This window comes from Pelophylax lessonae (genome assembly GCF_965119305.1).
Source record: "Pelophylax lessonae genome assembly, chromosome: 4".
NCBI lineage: Eukaryota > Metazoa > Chordata > Amphibia > Anura > Ranidae > Pelophylax > Pelophylax lessonae.
In genome coordinates, this window is record NC_138771.1 from 633826417 (window position 1) to 633853058 (window position 26642).

At 43.3% G+C, this 26642-nt stretch overlaps 1 protein-coding gene across 2 annotated transcripts in view; it reads right to left on the reverse strand.

Annotated features, from left to right (window-relative positions):
• CHD3 (chromodomain helicase DNA binding protein 3) overlaps positions 1-26642 on the reverse strand; it is a 407921-nt gene that overhangs the window by 222640 nt on the left and 158639 nt on the right. For both annotated transcript variants that reach the window (XM_082254656.1, XM_082254655.1), the window contains exons 39-40: positions 26426-26549; positions 18481-18593 (exon numbers count right to left, since the gene is read on the reverse strand). In XM_082254656.1, the coding sequence (XP_082110782.1) occupies positions 18493-18593; positions 26426-26549 (225 nt within the window). In that variant the 3' untranslated portion in view covers positions 18481-18492. The remainder of the gene's footprint in view (positions 1-18480; positions 18594-26425; positions 26550-26642) is intronic.

Here is a 26642-nt window from a genome sequence, read left to right on the forward strand (position 1 = left end):
GGGCAAAACTGACCAGGAAGATTGCACAAAGCAGGACAGGAAAAGAACAGCAGGACAGAACCCCACAGTGAAAAAAGAGGAGGGAGGTTTGGGACTTTGAATGAAGCACACAGCTATAACGTGATGTAGAAAATCAATGTATAAAACGTTTATTGGTACATATACACATATTGAGTCATTTCAAAATACAATGAATAAATAGTATTGCTCATTAATCGCACATAGTACATATATATACACTAAGACATATCGCCACACCAGCGTGTTGTGGGTGTTATAAATTGACCTAGACTTCGCTGTCAAGATGCATTGATAAATAATGGTTGTATGAACAAGTAATATAACAGATAGTGGTAATTGCGTAGCATCGAAATTTTCTGCATCACGTTATAGCTGTGTGCTTCATTCAAAGTCCCAAACCTCCCTCCTCTTTTATCTGAACCAGGGATGGAGGCATATGACCCTACCCAGTCATTGCCTCATTTAAAGTCCCACATATCCCCCCCTTTTTTTTGAATCTATATACAGGGATGGAGGCACACAGCTATTTATTTCTTGGTTCACCTAGCCCATGCACAATCCCATGCATGAGCAGGTTCCTAGAACCCCCCCTCTCCCTTTAGTGAAGGGGTGGCCACTCGGCATGTTGTGGGGTCAGGTGATATACCCAATATGTGCTTTTGACATAAATCGCCAATATCCATTTAGGTTGCTTGCAATGGCTGTTTCTTCCAGGTGAGACTGATTGCTGGAGACTTTGGGGTTTCGCATATATCCGGGAGTTGCGATGCCCACCTGGGGCCTTCCTTTTTCCCCCCTCCGCTTTATTTTTGCGCGGGGGGACTGGTGGGCTCTCGATGTGCATGGACGCCACGCCTTCACCGTGTGCGCATGGCACCACTTTTGGCGCTGGTGTACTGTTTGCCATCTGCGTGCTGTGTTGTGTAGTGTGCGGGGGGGGGGGGAGCGCTCCTTGGTGCCAAGTAAAGATGGCTGCTTGGGGAAATGTTGCCGCCCCCCTTGCCAAGTACACCAATAGCGTGGCGTTGGGAGTGGTTTAGTGGCATGACCTCACTACAAATATCACTTCCTGTTTCTTGCTCTGCTATACTACACACCTGTTTGGATCATGCGCTCTCACCCAGGATTCAGGTATCACTTGATTACATTGTTCACTCTGGCTGTTTTGTTTTCACTGGTCTCTTGGTGGTTTTCTCATATCATTCCTTCCTTTGGTGAGAGCTATATGTTTCCATTTCATGTCACTATCTACTTTTATTTCTCACCTGGGTCTTCTCCTTCTGACACCTTGCTTTTGGGCTTCAGTCCTCACTATATATCATCAGATGTGCATTATTTACATTGATATATATTTAGCAATACTATTTATTCATTGTATTTTGAAATGACTCAATATGTGTATATGTACCAATAAACGTTTTATACATTGATTTTCTACATCACGTTATAGCTGTGTGCTTCATTCAAAGTCCCAAACCTCCCTCCTCTTTTATCTGAACCAGGGATGGAGGCATATGACCCTACCCAGTCATTGCCTCATTTAAAGTCCCACATATCCCCCCTTTTTTTTTTTTTAGAACCCCACAGTGTGTTACCAGCTTCTTCGGTCGGCTCTGTGAGAAAGAAGGAAGTGATGTCACCGCTGGAGGCTTAAAAGAAGCTGCAGGCCAATGGAAAATGGATGCCTATTGAAACTAATGGGAGGCTTCGGCAAGATGGCCGCCGACATGTGCTCTGAAGGATCGAATGCCACACGCAAGATGGCGCCGCAAGGCGCCAAAACCACTATATGGCATGTTGTAGAAATGCCCATAATGAAGCCAGACATGCTGCCCACACTTAAAATGGCGGACCGGCGGTGTTTAACCCTGCAGCGGCTGCCGCATGTGTCTGCACCTCCAATGCACCCAAGGTGACCTTTAGGAGAGGGACCCCCAAAACCCCACACAGCACTGCTGTGAGAGAATAAAAACCCCTGCAGGGACCGGATCAGGGAGCCCAAAAACGCACAGACATAGGGGACACCACAGACACACAGGACTGCCGACCCCAGACAGAGGCCCCACACAGAATGTACTTACCTGTACCCCATGGCGTGGGGTGCCTCATATCAAGCGGGAAACCGCCCACCCTCAGATGGCAGGGGAGTGCCGCCAGCCAGAACGCAGGACACTAGTAGTGCACGGACGAACCTATGCTGTGTTCAGTGAGGTAGCCCCCTCACATGGCTGCATCCCTGATGGACAGGGATGGGTCGTTTGTGAGGCCAGGGCGAACACATAGCCTGTGAAATGCTCGATGGCGGGCTGGGATTCCATCTAACCCTCTGTCCCGGAGAACCAGGGTGGTCAGTCCGATTCCCGGCTCCACAAACGCTGTCTTCATCTGAAGATCCACTAACTAGTGCTGAGAAAATAAACAGCTAGTAATGTAAAGAAAAAAATGACATCTTTTGAAAATAAATCATAAAAGAAAAGACGAAGGCTGAGACTGTAGCCTCAGCACAGGGAAGCCTATCTACTCCTAAGCTAGGCAGAAGACAAACTGAATTGGGATGGCTATTGCAGGGGGGTATTGGACTAGAAGGACAGCCCCCATGGGTGTGACTATGTAGATTTATTGTTCTTTTACATGTCTTATGCCTAGAACAGTGTTTCTCAACTCCGGTCCTCAGGGCACACTAACAGGCCAGATTTTAAGTATTACCTTGGGGAGATGCAGACTAGAATACTGCAATCACTAAGCAGCAAATTATATCACCTGTGATATATTTCAGTTTTCTTGCAAACCTGGCCTGTTAGTGTGCCCTGAGGACCAGAGTTGAGAAACACTGGCCTAGAAACTCCTGTGGAGATGAAGTCAATACCCCATAAGTGAAGACTGTGTAAATGGGCGGCGACTGTCGGAGGACGTAAGAGAAAGTTCAAATTTGGTTTCATCTGACCAGAGCACCTTCTTCCACATGTTTGGTGTGTCTCCCAGGTGGCTTGTGGCAAACTTTAAACTACACTTTTTATGGATATCTTTAAGAAATGGCTTTCTTCTTTCCACTCTTCCATAAAGGCCAGATTTGTGCAGTATACGACTGATTGTTGTCCTATGGACAGAGTCTCCCACCTCAGCTATAGATCTCTGCAGTTCATCCAGAGTGATCATGGGCCTCTTGGCTGCATCTCTGATCAGTCTTCTCCTTGTATGAGCTGAAAGTTTAGAAGGATGGCCAGGTCTTCGTAGATTTGCAGTGGTCTGATACTCCTTCGATTTCAATATTATCGCTTGCACAGTGCTCCTTGGGATGTTTAAAGCTTGGGAAATCTTTTTGTATCCAAATCCGGCTTTAAACTTCTCCACAACAGTATCTCGGACCTGCCTGGTGTGTTCCTTGTTCTTCATGATGCTCTCTGCGCTTTAAACCGACCTCTGAGACTATTACAGTGCAGGTGCATTTATACGGAGACTTGATTACACACAGGTGGATTCTATTTATCATCATTAGTCATTTGGGTCAACATTGGATCATTCAGAGATCCTCACTGAACTTCTGGAGAGAGTTTGCTGCACTGAAAGTAAAGGGGCTGAATAATTTTGCACGCCCAATTTTTCAGTTTTTTATTTGTTAACCACTTACCGCAAAGTGACGTAGATCTACGTCGGCAGACTTTGCGGTGTTATACCGGGATGATGCCTCTAGCTAGAGGCACCATCTCGGTACCGTGGTTTACAGCCGACGGTCAGCTTTCTGTCAGTAATGACCGATGCGATCGTTACCCGGGTGAGCAGGAGGGGACGTCCCCCCCCCCCCCTCCTGCCGCCTTCGAACGGGCCTCTCGTCCCACCGGGAGACCCGAGCACCCAGCCGACGCGTCTGCCGGCTGGATGGAGTCCCGATCAAAGTCGGTAACGGCTTTGATCTGGTCTCCGATGACGTAACCCGGAGGCGGCGTCCACGACGTCACTTCCGGGTTACTCTGCTGCAAAAGGCGGCAGATTTAAAAAACGGCTGTATGCAAAAATGCCGTTTTCGGCGTTTTGCATACATGAAAGTGTAGTGGAGGGGTCGAGGGTCTTTTTGACCCTCAATCCCTCCATAAAGAGTACCTGTCACTGCATATTGGTGTCACAAGGGATGTTTACATTGCTTGTGACAGCAATATAAGTGATCAGATTTTTTTTTTTTTTTTTAAACCTGTAATAAAGTAAAAAAAATAAATAAATAGGAAAAAAAAAATGTAGCCGTCACCGTTAGCTCGCGCACAAAAAAAACGTATACGGAAGTCGAGCCGCGAATGAAATCGCTGTTCAAACCACACATGTGAGGTATCGCCGCGATCGCCAGAACGTGAGCAATAATTAAAAAAAAAAGAGCTACACTCTAATTCTAAACTGGTAACCATTAAAAAAATTTAAAGCGTCGCCTATTGAGATCTCTATTGACCGTAGTTTGTCGCCATCCCACGGGTGTGCGCAATTTTAAACCATAACATGTTGGCCATCTATTTACTCGGCGTGACATCATCTTTCACAATATACAAAAAAAATGGGCGAACTTTACGATTTAGTATTTTTTAAATGCAGTGAAATGTGATTTTTCAAAATTTTTCCAAAAAAAAATGGCGTTTTAAAGACCGCTGCGTAAATACCGCGTGACAAAAAATATTGCAATGACTGACATTTTATTTTCCAGAGTTTTTGCTAAAAAAAAAATATATATATAATGTTTGGGTGTTCCAAGTAGTTTTCTAGGAAAAAATACTGATTTTAACTTGTAAACAAAAAGTGTCTCCGAAATAGGGCTGGGGCTTAAGTGGTTAACAAAGTTTGAAATATCCAATAAATTTCCTTCCACGTCATGATTGTGTCCCACTTGTTGATTCTTCACAAAAAATTACAGTTTTATATCTTTATGTTTGAAGCCTGAAATGTGGCAAAAGGTCAAAAAGTTCAAGGGGGCTGAATACTTTCGCAAGGCACTGTATATGCAGGTGCCCCGCTGCTTCTCCTATCCAGCTTCTTTTTGCTGCCCCGTGTGCTCTCCAGCCCCTCTTTCAACGGCCCTGTGCTTTCTCCTGGCCCCCTCCCTTGTCCCCCGCAGCTCTGCCGCATTCCCTCCTTCCTTCTCCCTCTCCCACCTGCTGCTGTGGGGGATCTGTCAGGATGGAGAGCAGGAAAGGGGCTGGTAAAAGTGTAATTTACCGGCCCCTTACTTTTTTTGATCGTAAAGTCAGTGATCCCTACCATTTACTGACGCTGTCCATTCATAACTAAAACATAAAACTAAACCCCCCTTTCCCTCTCCCCATTCATCTCCCTCCCTGCCCCCTTTCCCCACTGTCCAGGGTTTGCCCTCCAGTAAAATATGCACTCCTGGCCGTGCATCCCGAAAGATGCCGGGTTTTTCCCTCTCAGGGTTCCTACCCAGTAGAAAGCTCAGTACGGGTAAGACTTCTCCCGGGGGGTTAAACTCCATTAGCCCCTAACCATCATGGGAGTATAGCATTTTCAGAATGGTTATACCTGGATGCAGCAATGCTCCAGTGATATCACCTCTGAATCCCCAATTCTTTAGGGGGTATACGCACTACCTGTGCCTGGGGCGTTTATTTCTTTTCCCCTTATTAGGCTATCCAAATGATTTTTAGTCATGTTGAACACACAGAGTTATATAACAAAATAGCTGATATATAATATATTGAATTGTCATATTTCAGGCGAATACGGGGTTAAATAGGTAAGAAATACTCTCACTGTTCTTGGAGAAGTTTTTTTAATCCTTTTTTTTTAATAAAAAAAAAAAAAAAAACGTCATAACTACCGTACCACCCCCTTCATTAGCATGTCAAAGTTAGGCAACCAACTAAAACAAAAACGCCTGTTATCTCCTATTAGGAACTTTGGGCGGAAGTGTATTCACGCCCATTAGAAGTAGGGGCGGAAGTAATGTCATCGCCCATCTTGTGGGATCTCCCGCGGGAAGTAGGGGCGGAAGTGTTGTCGTTGCAGGGGCGGAAGTGATGTCAATACGTATCCCGCGGGAGTTCCCGCGGGATTACATGTCATTTGGCCTTTATAAGGGGACGCCGAGAGTCAGCAAGGAGAGTCATCTCTCCGAGCCACGGCAGGACGGTATCGTCCATTTAAGCAACCAAGACCGGAAATAACAGTGAGTACTTCGATCTTTCTGGGGGACAAGTTGTTTTCTTTCATCAGAGAGATCGGTGTTCCTAACAGAGGGGCTCTTTCTCTCTCCCCTCTTTTTCTTCTCCCCCCCCCCCCCCCTCTTCTTTTTTGATTCATAGGGGGATCGTTTATTTGCTTATTTATTCAAGGAGATAACTAAGATAGCTACCTTCGACATATCTGTAACTCCTACAACACTGCAATTTGATTGTAAGTAATCACAATCAAAACTGTATTTAATGAATGGTATTTTCATTGAAATAACTATCATCAGAAGGCATGTGGGTTATACATAAATATCTCTTCTGGCATGTTTTAGGTAACTGAGGAACTATAGGATCCATGCCCCAGTTGGGCACAAAACATCTTAAAACCCTGATATAGGATCAAGGTTCTTTGTTAGTACATAATTAGAGGCTGATATGGAATTCCTTGTTTCTGACTGGATGGCAAGGTAAGAAAATCAGATTTATTTCTTATATCTACCCGACGCTGATGGATTTATTTTTTCTACAACAGATTGATAATCTAAAAATCTCTCGGGAGATGCTTAAACTTGAGGGCAACCTCTTTGAATCATCATTATTATATTCTTTTATACCATTGAAATTCATCGCAACAGGTGAACCTTGAAGCCCCATACACACACGCAGATCGTCGTCATACAAACGTCGGCGGACGAAAGATCTGCCGATTGTACGCGTGTTAGTATGGTGCCTCCGACAGCTGTCTGCGCACAATCCGCGGACAAGAGTCTTTCTTGCAAACATGAAAATTTTTGTCTGCGGACACCAGAACGGACAATTGTTTGCCTGTCAGTACAGAAATCAGCCGACAGACCGCAGATTTGCAAGACTGGGCATGCTCAGAAAATTAAAAACACAGGGAAAGTTAACCATTACATGACATCACTTCTGCAGTCAGCTGAAGTCTGCGGACAAAATTCTTGTGCTGTCCTTGTGCTGTCTTTGCACTTTTCAACAGACACCGACATCCCGGGGAGAAAAGACGAACATTTGTATGACGACGATCTGCGTGTGTGTACGGGGCTTTAGACTCACCTATCTAATTAGCAACTCAAATTGTTAACCTGTCCCTCAACAAAGATCACATGATATACTCCCTATTTTCAGGTTAAGAAACATCCACAATTTGATACACCTGACTCTAGCTTTCGGATCTGGGAGATTAGGTGCATCCCCAGGAGGGAAATCCCATGGGGTGCTATTTTTGCAGGTACGTGGCTTAACTGGACTGGAAATTCCATCAAGGTGGTTTTTTGGGGGGGAGGGGGGGGGAGTTTGGGGTGGTGGTGGTGGTGAGGGGGAGGGGGGGAGTGAGATATTTCAAAGAAACATCTTGAGGAAGAATGGTCGCGGATGCATATTTTCTCGATTTGAATAGATGTAAATACCATTTTAGTATTGATATTTGTATGTCCTCTGTGGGACTTATAATTTATACTCAATTATGCCTTTTCAGGAGTGAATGCAGATTCCCTGAGGAAGATTTTTGTATTTGACAACTTCGAAACGCGTTGAACTTTGCTAACACTCCTCCAACAGTATTTTGTATATTACGTACTGATGATTGCATTGTATCATTTTTTATGGAAATCAATATGTTTAAATAATGTATGCAATACCTGGTGATATGATGATGTTTCAACTATCTATACTTGAATCAAAATAAATTATACTATTTTAAACATAATATCCTCTCTTGCAAGAGATTTTCCATTGTAACCTCTAAAGTCCCAAAAAGAAGGGGGTTTTTGCTTCAAAATCTATTTCAGGATTATGGTAACACATTACCTTTAAGCTATCTACATACATTTGCAACTAAAACATAGTAAACTGTGTTTACTATGCTTCAGTTTATAAATGAGCAGGAAGCTCTGTACAGAGCTATTCCTATGAAAGAGAAAATACCGCGTTGTCAGGGAAAAAAAAAAAAGCAGCCAGCACCACAAAGGACAAATATATGTTTAAAAATTGTCAGATCGTCACATCCGGTATGCCTCCCCCCTACGCGTTACGTCAAAGACACGTGTAAAATGTGAGTACCTAAGTGTTTTTTTACCAATAAACATTTTTAAAAACTATAATGCACTATGGAGCCCCCTTTTTATACCCGCACATAATATAGAGTTTTGTGAGGAGGAACCTCAGGAGGAATACAGAGGAGATACACCGGGGAGCCAGTTTAAAGAGCAAAACCCCCCAGAAAGGAGTGGAGACATGAACCACACCTTAAAGACACATAGACTCAAATGCTGTTACCTTACAGCCGTAAGGTGAGCGGCCTGTGAGCATGAAAGTGTCATCTCATTAAAGAATTGTTTTGTTGATTTCACGTTCTAGTGGTTTATATATCACACGGTGAAGTGACTTTGTTTTGGACACTATAGATATTTGTAAAAAGGACTTTTTAATGTGTTCACTGTATTGTTCATTGTTTCACCTATTGCACTATTATGTATCAGGGGCAGGGCACAGTAGATGGATATTATCAAGTTTTCATTTCTATGCTTATATATTTTTTCTTTTTATTATTATTCTTTATTGTTTTGTACTTGACTCACCATTTGCCAGTTGTATCATTTTCACTGTATGAGATCGATTTGTTGAAAATCAGTATCACAGAGAGGATTTACATAGCGCAGCAGCACATTTCTATCTTTTTTTTTATACTTTAGTAGCTATGGAATCGGTATATCGATGCTTGACGGCTGTTCTCTTCAAAATTAAAATGATAGCACGGGAGCCCTCACTACACAATAAGAAACAAACATACTTAAATTGTGATATGATTGAACTTAATACCTATAACCACAAAGTATGGTGAATGCCCCATATCCACATAAATAGTAATAAAAAAATGTGCAATCCATACAAGGAAAATTGTGAAAAAGTCCACACTGATGTGTTAAAACAAATCGCCAAAATAGTGATCCAAGACGGATGATTGATTATTCCAAGAACCACAACTAGAGGTGAACATTGTGAAAAATTTCACCACCACTAAAAATTAGGAGGCTTACTGTAACAAGTGGACCCAATTGGCATATGCCTAATGGATCTGTGCAGTCAGTGGTGTATAAACACAGGAGTAAAAGGGGAGTTTTCCCACCACTCTCCACAAAGCGCTCCTTGAACGATTTGAGGTAACAATCAACCTCCACCTTCAATTCAACAGCTTAGTAGGGGGCCACCAACTTCACAGTCAGGCATAGATCATTTCTTCTCTATAGCACTGGATTAGTATAACACCCAGAAGGGGGAAGACAAAAAACTTCCACATAGTGTAAAACCGCACAATAAAGGGGTTTATTAAACATTCAGAACACTTACATTTCAGCAGATAAAAAAAGCGCTTTTCAAGATATCTTTCTGTAAAAAGCATGAAGGACGCAATGGCGAAGACAGGATAGGACTCGAACCAACGCGTTTCATCCACGTAGACACCATCTGGGGTGTTTTAGAGCTATCCCTGTCCATTCATTCTGTGCAGCTGAGATTGAAGGCTGTGTCCTCAATCTCCTTTCTCTGTCTCATAGGTGAAAAATCAGAGGTCTGTTTAGACCCATAAAATCTTACTAAGGACCCCCAAAGGGGGTCCTAAAACAAATAAAAAATGGTAAAAATAAAAAAAAAAATAAATTAACTACTGGACACCAGTGGCAGAAATACCAGGGTCACAAAGTTGCACTTTTGACTGTGCCATGGTGTTCCACCACTGGACTTGGAGGGAAGGACTCTGGCCATGGGTCATTCATGTTTTTTTGCATCGGGGCTTAAAGTTTCTAGTAACACCACCGAATCAAATAATATAGAATTGCATAGTGGGATTTTTGGAAAATCTTCTTGAAGATGAACAATTTAAGTTGGCCACGCACACAGACTTTTTTTTTTTTTTTTTTTAGTTCAGCCTGTAAAACCTAACCAAGCCTTCGATCTACGTTATACAGAGCAAATGGATGAAACTCCTACTGGGGCTATTGTATTCTGACACTCAGCCCAGACGGCTCGGGTGAACAGATTATTGGGTGGGGCTGGGGAAGACCCAGCTGTCATGGTACACGTGGGTACCAATGACATAGGCAGAGGAAGACGGAGAGTCCTAAACGATTTCAGGGACTTAGGCGCAAAGTTGAGGACTAGGACCTCCAAGGTAGTATTTTCCGAAATACTACCGGTACCTCGAGCCACGCCAGAGAGGCAGCGGGAGATTAGGGAAGTTAACGAGTGGCTGAGGAGCTGGTGTAGTAAGGAGGGTTTCGGGTTCCTGGAGAACTGGGCCGACTTCTCAGTCGGTCACCGGCTCTTTGGTAGGGACGGATTGCACCTAAATGGGGTGGGTGCAGCCGTACTGGGTGAGAGGATGGCCAAAAAGTTAGAGGGGCTTTTAAACTAGGGAATGGGGGGGAGGGTACAGATGTAGAATTAGCCAGTGGAAAGCAAGTTTCAGAGGGCAGAAATGGGGGCATTAGCGGTAGGGTGTTCGGAGCCCCTATACCCAGGGTGGGTACGGGGAAAAATCAAGAGAGCAGCCTAAAAACATCAAAATTACGAGGCTTATATACCAATGCCAGAAGCCTGGCCAACAAGATGGGAGAGCTGGAGCTGCTGATGTTTGAGGAGGACTTAGATTTTGTGGGGATAACTGAGACTTGGTTTGACAGCTCTCATGACTGGATGGCGACCATTCAGGGGTATTCCCTTTATCGCAGAGATAGAGAGGGTAAAAAAGGGGGAGGGGTATGTTTGTATATTAAGAACAGTATACAGGTAAATATGAGGGATGATATTAATAATGGAGCTATGGACGAGGCAGAATCCCTATGGGTAGAGCTTCAAAGGAAAGGCACGGTGGGGAAGGTAATATTGGGCGTATGCTATAGGCCCCCAAACCAGAGGGAGGAGGGTGAGGTGGACCTCATGTTACAGATAGGATTGGCAGCAAGGATGGGAAATGTCATTATAATGGGGGACTTTAATTATCCAGATATAGACTGGGCAGAAGGAACCGCGCATTCAGCCAAGGCTCGGCAGTTCCTAAATGTTTTGCAGGACAATTTCATGGGTCAGATGGTGAATGCACCGACAAGAAACAATGCGGTACTTGACCTACTGATTACCAACAATACAGACCTGCTCACGGATATAGAAATACGGGACAACTTAGGGAACAGTGACCATAGGTCAATTGGTTTCAGTATTAATTACAGTAATAGGAAACACAAGGGTAATATAAGGACACTGAATTTCAAAAGAGCCAATTTCCCTAAACTGCGCTCGCTGCTAGAAAATATCAAATGGGATAGAACCCTGGGAACAAAGAACACGAAGGAAAAATGGGAGTGCTTCAAGAGCATACTTAACAAGGGGGTGGGCCAGTGCATTCCACAGGGAAATAAATTTAAAAGAGCAAAACTAAACCCTGGGTGGCTAAACTCCAACATAAAAATGTATATTAGAGCTAAAGAAAAGGCCTTCAAAAAATACAAGACTGAGGGGTCATTGGCAGCATTTAAGCATTACAAAGAATGTAATAAGAAATGTAAAGATGAAATCAGGGCGGCTAAAATAGAACACGAGAGACATATAGCGGAGGAGAGTAAAAAGAACCCCAAGAAATTCTTTAAGTATATAAACAGTAAGAAAGCGAGGCCAGAACACATTGGCCCCATAAAAGATGATAAAGGAAAAATGGCCACTGAGGACAGAGAAAAGGCGGAAGTGTTAAATAATTTCTTTTCTTCAGTCTTCACAAAGGAATCGGGGGGCTACACGAACCCCGCTTGTAAGGCCGAACTAAATAATACACCTCAGGAAGTGCCGCCATGGCTAACAGAGGATAGACTTAGAGCTAAACTAGAGAAACTTAACATAAATAAATCCCCGGGACCGGATGGCTTGCACCCAAGGGTTCTAAATGAGCTCAGTCAGGTGATTGCCAGACCATTATTCTTGATCTTTAAGGATAGTTTACAGACAGGTATGGTGCCAGCTGATTGGAAAAAAGCCAACGTGGTACCAATATTTAAAAAGGGGCCGAGATATATCCCGGGTAACTATAGGCCGGTCAGCCTAACATCAGTAGTCTGCAAAATTTTGGAGGGGATGATAAGGGACCACATACAAGACTTTAGTAATGAAAACGGTATTATAAGTAGTAATCAGCATGGATTCATGAAAAATCGTTCATGCCAAACCAATCTATTAACCTTCTACGATGAAGTGAGCTGCCACTTAGATAAAGGTAAGCCTGTGGATGTGGTGTATCTGGACTTTGCAAAGGCCTTTGACACCGTTCCCCACAAACGCTTACTGTACAAACTAAGGAAGGTAGGTATGGACCATAAGGTGAGTACCTGGATAGAGAACTGGCTCCAGGGGAGAGTACAGAGGGTGGTGATTAATGGGGAGTACTCGGATTGGGCGGGTGTGGAAAGTGGGGTCCCCCAGGGTTCTGTCCTGGGACCAATCCTGTTTAATTTATTCATAAATGATCTAGAGGAGGGGATATCTAGTACAATCTCAGTATTTGCAGATGATACTAAATTAGGCATGCCAATATCTTCTATGCAGGATGTGGAAATCTTGCAAGCAGACCTGAACAAAATAACGGGGTGGGCAACTACATGGCAGATGAGATTTAATGTAGAAAAATGTAAAGTAATGCACTTGGGGGCCAGAAACCAGAAAGCAAGCTACTCACTAGGGGGGGAACCTCTGGCTGAGTCTAGGATGGAAAGGGACCTGGGGGTACTGGTAGACAACAGGCTTGGAAGTGGCATGCAATGCCAAGCCGCTGCAAGCAAAGCCAACAGAATACTGGGTTGTATAAAAAAGGGGATTCACTCCAGAAATAAAGAGATTATTCTTCCACTCTACAAGACTCTGGTCCGGCCACATCTGGAGTATGCTGTCCAGTTCTGGGCACCGGTCCTCAGGAAGGATGTGCTGGAACTGGAGAAAGTCCAGAGAAGGGCAACAAAAATAATTAGGGGAATGGAGGACATCGGCTATGAGGAAAGACTACAAGCACTGAACCTATTCTCTCTGGAGAAGAGACGCTTGAGGGGGGATATGATATCAATGTACAAATACTGTACTGGCGACCCTAGCATAAGGAACAAACTATTTAGAGTAAGGGAATACAATAAGACACGTGGCCACTCAATAAAACTAGAGGAAAGGCGGTTTAACCTTAAAGTGCGTAAGGGGTTCTTCACTGTAAGAGCGGTAAGGATGTGGAATTCTCTTCCGCAAGCAGTCGTATCAGCGGGGAGCATTGATAGTTTCAAAAAACTATTGGATGGACACCTTAAAGACCACAACATACAGGGGTATACAATGTACGGTTAAAGGCAAACACACACGCATAGGTTGAACCGGATGGACTTGTGTCTTTTTTCGGCCTCACTAACTATGTAACTATCTATGTAACTATGTAACCTAGCTCCTTAGATTTCTTTAAACGACGGATATGGGGTGTCAGGCAGCCACTAGTGCCACCCGCAGAGCCAATTGGAACCAGAAAAAATTCAAACACTTCACACCCAGCTTCAGATGAGTTGCATGCATTGGTTTCTTTTCTTTTTTTCCAAGCTTTTCTTTCCCTTATTTTCACATGGTGATCCTGCCCTAGAGTGACAGCACTCACTCACTGCACCATTGTTACTCTAATGCAGGACTACAGACCACCCCCCCCTCCTTATTTCTATACATGGGAAGTGTTCACAAAGCTGATCTGAGTACAATGTTTGAGGGTAGTTTTAAAAGTTCATGGCCCGCAACGGATGGAGTAACCACACCGAGAGTAAACGTCATCCCTGCCCCAAAGCCACTCTTCCAGATGTTCAGTGATGGAAATGGCACATGCGCACCAGACAGTTTTCATGGACTGTTGGCAATCAGTTGGCACCCCTGTAGCCAGGTTAAAAAAAAAGAAGAAAGTGGAAGGCGGCTTGGAATGTTCCATCAATGGACAAAGTGATACTGACAGACTTCTGCACCCCCACGGCATCCCAGAAGACTGTCACCTTCACTTTGGGACACTCCAAGCTTTAGTTTTACACTTGTGAAGTGGAAGGAAAAATGATAAATCGTTTTCAAAACGTTTTACAAATAAATATGTGAAAAGTGTGGCGTGCATTTGTATTCACCCCCTTTACTCTGATACCCCTAACTAAAATCTAGTGAAACCAATTGCCTTCAGAAGTCACCAAATTAGTAAATAGAGTCCACCTGTGTGTAATTTAATCTCAGTATAAATACAGCTGTTCTGTGAAGCCCTCAGAAGTTTGGTAGAGAACCTTTAGAACCAACAGCTTCATGAAGGCCAAGGAACACACCAGACAGGTCAGGGATAGAGAAGTTTTGTGGAGAAGTTTGAAGCAGGGTTAGGTTATAAAAAATATCCCAAACTTTGAACATCTCACAGAGTGCTGTTCAATCCATCATCCGAAAATGGAAAAAGTATGGCACAACTGCAAACCTATGAAGACATGGCCGTCCACTGACAGGCTGGGCAAGGAGAGCATTATTCAGAGAAGCAGCCAAGAGGCCCATGGTAACTCTGGAGGAGCTGCAGAGATCCACAGCTCAGGTGGGAGAATCTGTCCACAGGACAACTATTAGTCATGCACTCCACAAATCTGGCCTTTATTGAAGAGTGGCAAGAAGAAAGCCATTGTTGAAAGAAAGACATAGGAAGTCCTGTTTGCGAGAAGCCATGTGGGGGACACAGCAAACATGTGGAAGGTGCTCTGGTCAGATGAGACTAAAATGTTGAACCTTTTTGGCCTAAAAGCAAAACGCTATGTGTGGCGGAAAACTAACACTGCACATCACCCTGAACACACCATCTCCACCATAAAACATGGTGGTGGCAGCATCATGTTGTGGGGATGCTTTTCTTCAGCAAGAAGCTCATCAGAGTTGATGGGAAGGTGGATGGAGCCAAATACAGGGCAATCTTAGAAGAAAACCCTGCAAAAGACTTGAGACTGGGGAGGGAGGTTCACCTACCAGAAGGACAACGACCCTAAACCTAGAGCCAGAGCTACAATGGAATGGTTTCGATCAAAGCATATTCATGTGTTAGAATGGCCCAGTCAAAGTTCAGACCTAAATCCAATTGAGAATCTGTGGCAAGACTTGAAAATTGCTTTTTACAGACGCTCTCCATCCAATCGGACAGAGTTTGAGGTATTTTGCATAGAAGAATGGGCAAAAATGTCACTCTCTAGATGTGCAAAGCTGGTAGAGACATCCCCAAAAAGACTTGCAGCTCTAATTGCGTGGTTTTACAAAGTATTGACTCGGGGGGGTGAATACAAATGCATGCCACACTTTTCACATATTTATTTATAAAACATTTTGAAAACCATTTATCGTTTTTCTTCCACAATTTTGTGCAACTTTGTGTCGGTCTATCACATAAAATACCAATAAAATACATGGTCATGTTACAACCAAAAATGTAAAAGTGTGGAAAATTTCAAGGGGTGTGAATACTTTTTCAAGGCACTGTATGCCATACTTGTGGGATCCCAGTAGAAGATGGAAATCACTGTAGTAGTCTCTGATAGCTTCTGGGTCTCATGCTGCCCTACTGCATTGTGAGGAGGTTGCTTGCCACAATTGCTAGTCAGGGAACCTTTGGGTAGATTTCCTATAACTGGAGTGCAAAGTCTGCTGAAGCTCTGCATAGAAACCAATCAGCTTCCATTTTTTTTTTTTTTATTAAAGCTTGGTTGAAGTTGAAGTTAGAAGCTGATTGGCTACAAGGCAGAGCTGCACCAGATTTTGGTCTCTCCAGTATTAGTAAATCAACCCCTTTGGATTTTCTCAATGAATGCAAAGCATTCTCTGACTGAACAAGGTGGGGAGGTGGGGTGATGATCTCCACCTCATTCAGAGAACACTTTTGTATTCATTCAGAAAATAAGACATGTTCTTTGCAATGGCGCCCATGTGGAAAGAACAATCTCCTGCGCTCGGCAAGCAGCTTTGCCAGATTGGCATAAAATCTGGTGAGGTTGTGTGAAATTGGTTCAAAATGGCAAAGCCGCTTTGCTTTTTTTTTTTTTTTTTTTTTAACCACTTCTGGACCGGAAGGATTTGCCCCCTTAATGACCAGGCCATATTTTGCAATTCGGCACTGCGTTACTTTAACGGACAATTGCACGGTCGTGCGACACTATACCTAAAAAAAATTGATGTCCTTTTTTTCCCCACAAATAGAGCTTTCTTTTGGTGGTATTTGATCACCTGTGCGATTATTTTTTGCGCTATAAACAAAAAAAGAGCGACAATTCTGGAAAAAAAAAAATTAAAAGAAAATATTTTTCACTTTCTGCTATATATCATTCCCAAAAAAAAAAAAAAAAAAAAAAGTAAAAAATCAAAATTTAACATTTTAGGCCAATTTGTTTTCTGCTACATTTTTTTTTTTTACCAAAAATAACACAAACTGCATTAAGAGTATTTTGATTGGTTTGCGCAAAAGTTTTGTCTACTAACTACAGGAAAGATTTGTGTAATTTTTTTTTTTTTGTTTTTTTTTTTTTACTAGTAATGGCGGCGATCTGCGATTTTTAGCGGGACTGACATTGTGGTGGACAGATCGGACCCCTAAGGACTCTTTCACACGGTCCGCCTCCGTAGGCGGATCCGTGCTGCTCAGCAGGGATCGATCCGCCAATCCCCGCTGAGCAGGCGGATGACAGCTCCGTCTCCGCTTGCAGTGCGGAGAGGGAGGTGTCACAGCTCCCGCTGCTCTCTATGGGGGATCGGATGAGAGCGGACCGCCTGTCTGCTCTCATCCAATCCCTGAACGGATGGAAAAATAGGGTTTCCATCCGTCCAGATTTCATGGATAGGATTGGACACGGATGTCAGCGGAGGTGTCTCCGCTGACATCCGCTGCTCCATAGAGCTGCATGGAGGATCCGATCAGATCCCCCTAAAAAACAACAGGCAGATCTGATCGGATCGCCCGTGTGAAAGAGCCCTAACTGACATTTTTGGGGGGGGGGGGGGGACCGGTGACATTACTACAGTAATCAGTGCTAAAAATGTGCACGGTTACTGTAATAATGACATTGGCAGGGAAGGGGTTAACATTGTGGGTGATCAAGGGGTTAAATGTGAGCCCAGGAGAGTTATTCTAATTGGGGGGGGGGGGGGGGGGTGTGGCTTGTGAAATGATCAGAGAGACCTGTGTTCCTATATAGAAGGATCACAGTGGCTCTGTGATCATTCTATATAGATCATTCCGGAGAGAAGGACGGTCAGCTGTGTTTACAACAGCTGATCGCTCTTCTCTCTCAGCGGGGAATGATCACGGGTGTCAGGCAGGAATCTGAGCCGCCTGACCAGTGCATCGGCTTCCCCGCTGCAGAGTGGGGGCGGGAGTGTGCCACCAGCGGCGTGCACTCGCCCCCTAGCTGCAGGCAAGCAACCGATGTATGTCTACATCGGTTTGCGCCGGAGGGCCGCACCGCCGCAGCAAAAAGGCGGCGACTGGTCCAGAAGAGGTTAAATATAAAAACAGTATATATGTTGTTAAAGCACCCAACACACAAAAAAAAAAGACAGCTCTTTCTCCAACGGAATGAAATAAAAAGTATAATTTATATGTACATCAGGAGGCAAAAGCGCACCATGAGAAAAACAGAACCACACTAGGCATTGCAAGTCAGGCAGCGCTATACGGAAAGCAATGTGTTGCGTGTCTATTGAGTTATATACATGGTATACATCGGCGGCAAAGTAGAACAAAGGAGAGCAGTCAGGCGAGAGGACACAGGGACAGAGAGACTGACAAAAGGCTTTATAAAGCATCATCTTCACTCATTCATATGGCATCAGAGTGTAGTCACATGACAGGCAGACCCATTACTCGCAGCTGTCTGTGTCACCCTACGAGGGGAGGGACAGACTTTCTACTCTTGTCTGTGTCTCTTTGCAAAAGGGGGAGGGAGATAAAGCTGTTTTTTTTCCTCGGCCATTTTGGTTGCTCCTTGGGGGCAGGGTAAAAGTCTATAGTCTGATATGACCCCACCAAAAACAACGGGACCACCCAAGAGACCGTGGCGCTGTGCAAGCCTAGAGAATTTGAACATAAGCGATCCTGATTGGAACGGACAGGCTGAATCACGGCAAAAAAATTCTTTCTTCTTGGTCTCCAAGGGACGGCCTAATCCGGAGCGGCTTCCCCTCAAGTGCTCAATAAAATCTCCCGGACTTCGGCAGATGTCGGTACTAGGGGGGAGGAGCATCAATCATCGATGCAAATCACCTCCCCGGCTCTTCCTTCTTTCCTTTCCATCAAATCCATCTCTCGCTCTTTCTTCACCAAGATCGGTGGCCCATTTGAAGCTAAAGGATCGAAGAGGGAGAAAAAATAAAATAATGAAATTTAATATAGCAAGACCAGGATCAAAATGATCACCAATATAAACACAGTGCTCCCTAACTACTTTTTTGCACATAGAGGGTAGGGTGTTGGTCATGAAGAAGTCATGAAAGTTGGTCAGAAGTATGGAAGCTACCTTCACTAGGGCAAAGGGTCACCTGGTAAATGCCTGACTTCACATAATACTTGTAATCTTACAAGTAGACTTTCATGTTTAACCAACTCCCGCCCCGGCCCTTTGTAATATGATGGCTGGACAGGAGTTTCTAATCTTGGGTGGATGTCAGAACGTGCTCCTGGAGCACCCTTCGTGTGCGCCCATAGGGGGCGTGCAGAAGTGAGATCTGTCAAACGCTGTGTTCAGACAGATTGATGTACTGGGCTGGTCCCCGTATCATGTGATCCCTGTAACCAGTTACAGCAATCCTGTGCCAATAGTAGAAAATGGCTTTCATTCATAGCCATTCATTGTGTACAACTGTGATCTTTGATTGGTCACAGTGATCACCAATTACAGAGACCTCTACCATGTGATAGCTATAGCCAATCATAGCTATCACAATAATACATAAATGGTACATGAATAGAAATGATTGCTTAGAATAGTGATAAACACTGTAATAAGCAATCAGTGGGGGGAAAAAAAAGAAAACGCGCTACACCAGTCAACTGATAAACAGATAAACACGGTACTGCTCTGGTGACAGCATGTAAAAAAATTATATATATATATATATATATATATATATATATATATATATATATATATATATATATATATATATATATATATATATATATATATATATACATACATATATATATATATATACATACATATATATACATACATATATATATACATACATATATATATATATATATATATATATATATACACATACACACACACACACACATATATACACACATACACATATATACATATATATATATATATATATATATACACAGTAAAACCTTGGTTTGAGAGTAACTTGGTTTGAGAGCGCTTTGCAAGACAAGCAAAATTTTCAAATAAATTTTGACTTGATATACAAGCGATGTCTTGATATACAAGTAGCCTCAAGTCACAGCTGAGTATAAAAGTGTAGCAATATGGTTATACTTTTCTCCATCAACCCATCCCCCACAGTTATTGCCTTTTGTTTCACTTGACCCTCCCTTCTAGATTGTAAGCTCTAACGAGCAGGGCCCTCTAGCTCCTCCTGTTTTGAACTGTATTGTAACTGTATTGTCTTCCTTCACATTGTAAAGCGCTGCGCAAACTGTTGGCGCTATATAAATCCTGTATAATAATAATAATAATAATAATATTTAATGAAGGTACAACATTTAGCAACTCACATGGTTGATGATTGGAACAGGCACATCTAAGTATGCCGGCATCCAGGCTAAAGCTGTCCACATAGACCGTCCTCCGCACCGCCATCTACGTGATCCCTTCCATGCTGCCCCTCGCTTTCAGATCTCTTTACTGCAGGGTGGTCTTCCTGGTCAGGATTACAGACTGGCAGCCGGCGGTGCAGAAGATGGTCTATGTGGACAGCTTTACCCCGGATGCCTGCATACTTAGATGTGCCTGTTTTATTCATCAACCATGTGAGTTGCTAAATGTTGAACCTTCATTAAATGTAACCATATTGCTACACTTAGAGGCGCCTCTCTTCTCTTTGATACTCTGTAGCTCCTGCTGGATTTTGCTTCTAATCCCCTTGTGGAAGCGGCTATTTGTGGATGGACATTTTATGGTTATATAACCTATCGCAATGCTATAATCTTTTTATATGGACTATAAACTGAAGAATTTATGAATAAATGGTTGTGGAAGGAATCATCTGAGTTTCCATTATTTCTTATGGGGAAATTTGCTTTGATATAAGAGTGCTTTGGATTACAAGCATGTTTCCGGAACGAATTATGCTCGCAGTCCAAGGTTTTACTGTATATTTATTTATTTATATTACACACACACACATATATACACACACTTTTTTTTTTTTTTTTATTAGTGAAAAAAGAAGTTAGTTCATTTTCCAAAAGATTGTGACAAAAAATGACAACTTCCAAAAACACGCCATGCCTCTAAATACCTTGGATTGTCTACTTCCCAAAAAGAGGTTATTTGGGGGGGTATTTGTACTGTCCTGGAACTTTAGGGCCTCAAGAAATGAGAGGCTGTCAGTACATCAGGACTGATCGATTTTCAAATACACTATATTTTCAAAAGTATTGGGACTCCTGCCTTTACACACACACAAACTTTAATGGCATCCCAGTCTTAGTCCGTAGGATTTAATATTGAGTTGGCCCACCCTTTGCAGCTATAACAGCTTCAACTCTTCTGGGAAGGCTGTCCACAAGGTTTAGGAGTGTCTATGGGAATGTTTGACCATTCTTCCAGAAGAGCATTTGTAGAGGTCAGGCACTGATGTTGGACGAGAAGGTCTGGCTTGCAGTCTGCGCTCTAATTCATCCGAAACATGTTGTATCGGGATGTGGTCAGGACTCTGTGCAGGCCAGTCAAGTTCCTCCACCCCAAACCCATTTATCTATATCTTTATGGACCTTGCTTTGTGCACTGGTGTGCAGTCATGTTGAAACAGGAAGGGGCCATCCCCAAACTCCTCCCACAAAGTTGGGGGCATGATAATTGTCCGAAATATCTTGGTATGCTGACGCCTTAAGAGTTCCCTTCACTGACACTAAGGGGCCAACCCAACCCCTGAGAAACAACTCCACACCATAATCCCCCCTCCACCAAATTATTTGGACCAGTGCACAAAGCAAGGTCCATAAAGACATGGATGAGCGAGTTTGGGGTGGGGGAACTTGAATGGCCTGCACAGAGTCCTGACCTCAACCGTATAGAATACCTTTGGGATAAATTAGTACGCAGACTGCGAGCCAGGCCTTCTTGTCCAACATCAGCGCCTGACCTCACAAATGTGCTTCAGGAAGAATGGTGACACTCCTTGACCCTTCCTCTTAGATTGTAAGCTCCAACGAGCAAGGCCCTCTGATTCCCACTGTATTAAAAATGATATTGTAGTTGTACTGTCTGCCCTTAGGTTGTAAATCGCTGCCTAAACGGTTGGCGCTCTATAAATCCTGTATAATAAAAAGTATAAATGCACAACTTGTATTTTAATACAATTTTTAATACTGAACCTACTGCACTGTGCGGTTTGGTTTGTTGTTATATTTCCTTATAATAGGAGTGGAGACTGGGACAAAGCTGAGAACTACCTCTCCCCCTTGGGTATAATTGGGATAAATCCCACAAGCACTTATGGCCACTCACCAAGTAGGAGGGCCATGGGTGTTTTTGTTTTTACTTATGTTTATCAGAGAATAGATATTTGTTTGGACTGCTTTTCACAAATTGTATTGTGTATGACGGTTTACTAGGATTGTTTTTTACGATCACTTAGATTTACAGTACAATAATCTACAGCGCTGCACTTATTGGATTGATATTATGTTTTGGTATCGAAAACTTTGTGCCAACTGATTTTTGTTAGGATCACACGCACACTAAAAACGTGGATTTTTTTTTTTTCTTTTTTGTTTTATGTGTCAAAATGCCTAACTACACTTTTTTTTTTTTTTTTTTTTTAAACGTCGGGTAAAGACCACTGAGCGTACAAGTACAGTGCCTTGAAAAAGTTTTCTACATTTTGTCATGTTACAACCAAAAACGTAAATGTATATTATTGGGATTTTATGTGATAAACCGAAAAACAAAGTGGCACATAATTGTGAAGTGGAAGGAAAATGATAAATGGTTTTCACATTTTTTTTACAAACAAATATCTGAAAAGTGTGGTGAGCATTTGTATTTAGCCCCCGAATCAATACTTTGTAGAGTATTTTTGGGGATGTCTCTACCAGCTTTGTACGTCTAGAGAGGGACATTTTTGCCCATTCTTCTTTGCAAAATATCTCAAGCTCTGTCAGATTGGATGGAGAGCGTCTGAACAGCAATTTTCAAGTCTTGCCACAGATTCTCAATTGGATTTAGGTCTGAACTTTGACTGGGCCATTCTAACACATGATGAATATGCTTTGATGTAAACCATTCCATTGTAGCTCTGGCTGTATGTTTAGGGTCGTTGTTCTGCTGAAAGGTGAACCTCCGCCCCACTCAAGTCTTTTGCAGACATTAACAGTTTTTCCTTCTAAAATTCCCTTGTAATTGGCTCCATCCATCTTCCCATCAACTCTGACCAGCTTCCCTGTCCCTACTGAAGAAAAACATCCCCACAACATGATGCTGCCACCACCATGTTAAACGGAGGGGATGGTGTGTTCAGGGTGATGTGCAGTGTTCGTTTTCTGCCACACATAACGTTTTGCTTTTAGGCCAAAAAGTTGGTGTCATCTGACCAGAGCACCTTCTTCCACATGTTTGCTGTGTCCCCTACATGGAAAATGGGACTTATTTTTTTACCTACCTCTGCTTTAAAGGAGTTGTAAAATCAGAGGTTTTTTTATCTTCATGCATTCTATGCATGAAGATAAAAAAAACCTGAGTGTAGCAGCCTCCCCAGCACCCCCTAATACTTACCTGAGCCCCATCTCTGTCCAATGATGTCCACGAGTTCCTCGGTCGTCCGGGACTCTCTCTCCTGATTGGCTGAGATACATTGGCCATTGGCTCCCGGGGCTGTCAAAGTCAGTTAGCCAATCAGGAGAGGGGGTGGGGCCAAATGGCAGCTCCATGTCTGAATGGACACACGGAGCTGCAGCTCAGCTCGGGTGCTCCCATAGCAGGCTGCTTGCTGTGGGGGCACTCAAAAGGAGGGAGGGGCTAGGAGCAGCAATGAGGGGAATCCAGGCTGTTCTGTGCAAACCAACTGCACAGAGGAGGTAAGGATGACCGGTTTGTCTCTTAAAAAAAAAAAAATAAAAAAGTTACAATCACTTGTAACAAGCTTCTCCATAACTTTCTCTGACCTGTCTGGTGTGTTCCTTGACCTTCATAATGCCGTTTGTTCACCAAGGTTCTCTAACAAACCTCTGAGGGCTTCACAGAACAGCTGTATTTATACTGAGATTGAATTACACACAGGTGGACTCTAATTACTAATTAGGTGACTTCTGAAGGCAATTGGTGGCACTAAATTGTAGTTAGGGGTCTTCGAATAAAGGGGGCTGAATACATACAAATGCACGCCACACTTTTCAGATATTTGTAAAAAAAAAAAAAAAAAATGTAAAAAACATTTATCATTTTCCTTCCACTTCACAATTATGTGCCACTTTGTGTTGGTCTATCACATAAAATCCCCAAAAGACATTTACGTTTTTGGTTGTAAAATGACAAAATGTGGAAAATTTCAAGGGGTATGAATACTTTTTCAAGGCACTGTATGAACAGGGAAAGTTAGAAAGAATGGGATTCTGCATAGACAGGCATTGGCAAAATAGCAGAAAAATGCTCAGGTGTTAATGAGAGATCATGCTACTATAGTATATTACAGCGCAAAAGGACTTAACCACTTCCCACCCAAGGACGTCATATGCATATGACGTCCTGGACTTTGAGTGGAGATATCTGAATGATGCCTGCAGCCGCTGGAGATATCTGGATGATGCCTGTGTAACGTTAAAAAACCATACCCCTCGTCACTTCCGGTCTGAAACAGCAGAGCAGCGCAGCAGAGCGCACGCTCAGAGCCCCGAAGACGTAAATGAACAAGAAAGAATTTCACAAGTGCGCATGCTCGGAGGGTATATGTTAACGGCACTAATACTTGCGGAGGGTACATTAAAACAGTTCTGCTGCAACATCAATCATCTCCTCTCCCTGTCACTTCCCTGATCTCCCCTAATAAATATAAAAGCAGCGGCGGGTGTATAAAATGTAAGTGACGGCGATCTGTGCTCCGTGATCCGCTTTTATATTTATTAACCGAGATCAGGGAAGTGACAGGGGGAAGGAGCAGACATGAGCCATGATGCAGAGGAGCTGTTATAATGTAACCGCCGCAACTTAAACTACCGTGAGAAATCCATACCCTCCGGAAGTGACGAGGGTATGGTTTTCTCACGGGTATGGTTTTTTCATGGAACACCTGCAGCCACAGGTGAGTCCTTGTGAAGTAAAAGCCATCATAGCAGCTGTTTAGCAGCCTAATTGGTTGTATGGGTGGCAGGAGGGGATGGGGACGCCAACCCCCTCCCTCTGGTACTTCTCCCGGCTCGCCCGTCCGATTGGGGAGCCAGAGAATAAATCCACCAGCTGTTTACTATAGAGTTGGCCATGGACCAGATGGCCCTCAGCCATCTCTATGACCCTCAGAGGCCGGAAGTGATGTCATGACGTCACTTCAGGCGCCGGTGTAACGTGAGAATTACCTACCCCGTGAGAAAAACCTACCCACGTCAGTTCCTGCCAGGAACAGCTGAGCAGCGCAGCACTACGCATGCTCACAGCCCCGGATACCTAATGGAAAACCTACCAACACGGCGGTGACATAAAACAGCTGTGCTGCACTAGGAGTCATCTCCGCTCCTGTCCCGGTCACTTCCCTGATCTTGGCTAGTAAATATAAAAGCGGCTGGCGGCTCCGTGATTTATCTTTTCATACAGCCGCCGCCGCTTTTATATTTACTAGCCGAGAGCAGGGAAGTGACCGGGACAGGAGCGGAGATGACTCATAGTGCAGCAGCTGTTTTAATGTAACTGCTCGTGTTACACAGACTGCCGTGCACCGGAAGTGACGAGGGTAGGTTTTTCTCACGGGTAGGTAATTCTCACGGAACACCGGCAGATGTAAACTGCAGTTTTTGCTGGAAAGCCTGAGAGTGTGTATGTATGTATATATATATATATATATATATATATATATATATATATATATATATATATATATATATATATATATATATATATATATATATATATATATAATGTTTGGGGGTTCGGAGTAATTTTCTAGCAAAAAAAAAAAAAAGATTTTTACACGTAGAAGAGGGAGTGCCAGAAATGGCCCGGTATGGAAGTAGTTAAAAGTAAAATTAAACATGGAATTCCATTTTAAGTGCACGAGGGCAGAGAGTAGACCAAATACCAACCATCATACTTCAGGTGGCCTCTGACCCACCATAAAGTGTCAGGTTTGAACAAAAGTAAAATCTAAAAACCAGAGAAATATCAATCCTTTGAAAGCCACCATCTGCCAAACATTTTGCGTGGCTAGCGGCTCCCAATTTCGGATGTCACTGACATCTCCAGTGCCTACTGATTGAGAAGCAGAGCAGCTTCATACCAGAACACGTTGCGGGAAAACTTCGTTCTGTGCGTGTTTTCAGCACCGCGTTCAGAAGCACTACAGTTGTGACCTACAGCGGGCGTCAATATTAGGTTAATGACAACCCAAAAGGAGGTCTCAAAACGCAGCGTGTTTGCCCGCTCCATATCGCAGGGTTGTAGCGATGCGCTGTGACTTCAGGCCTTTCAAAATGAATGTGCTGAAATCGCACCACACAGACCTGAGCTACAAGGTCCAAACATCTGCTATATGAAAAGGACCTTTTTTGCATTTTTCTGCACTTCAGGAGCAATGGTTTACATTTAAGTTTAGTTGTTAATGTTAGAGCGCCTTTGGTAATTATATCCTCTCTTTACCATTGTAATACGCTGCCAATGATATACAGATGTGATAAAACTGCATGTATTATACTTCAATGAACGGACTTTATAAATGTAGACCACACAGAGAAAAGAAACTAAAAATAAAGCTGTGAGAGAGAAGGCCACACCTACCTGGCAGGAAGGATCCCAGGGACATCTGGTTATAACCTGCCCCTGGGTGTGGGGCAGTGGGCGGGGTGCTAGTGAAATGCCCCCCAAAGAAAGGGGGAGTGGCATAAGGACCAGGAGGGAACACCTGTGAGGACAGAGAATTTATTTAGATATGCATACAAATGTAACCCAAAAATGCATTTTGGAGACAAACTTAATTCAAGTTCAAAAGAGCAAA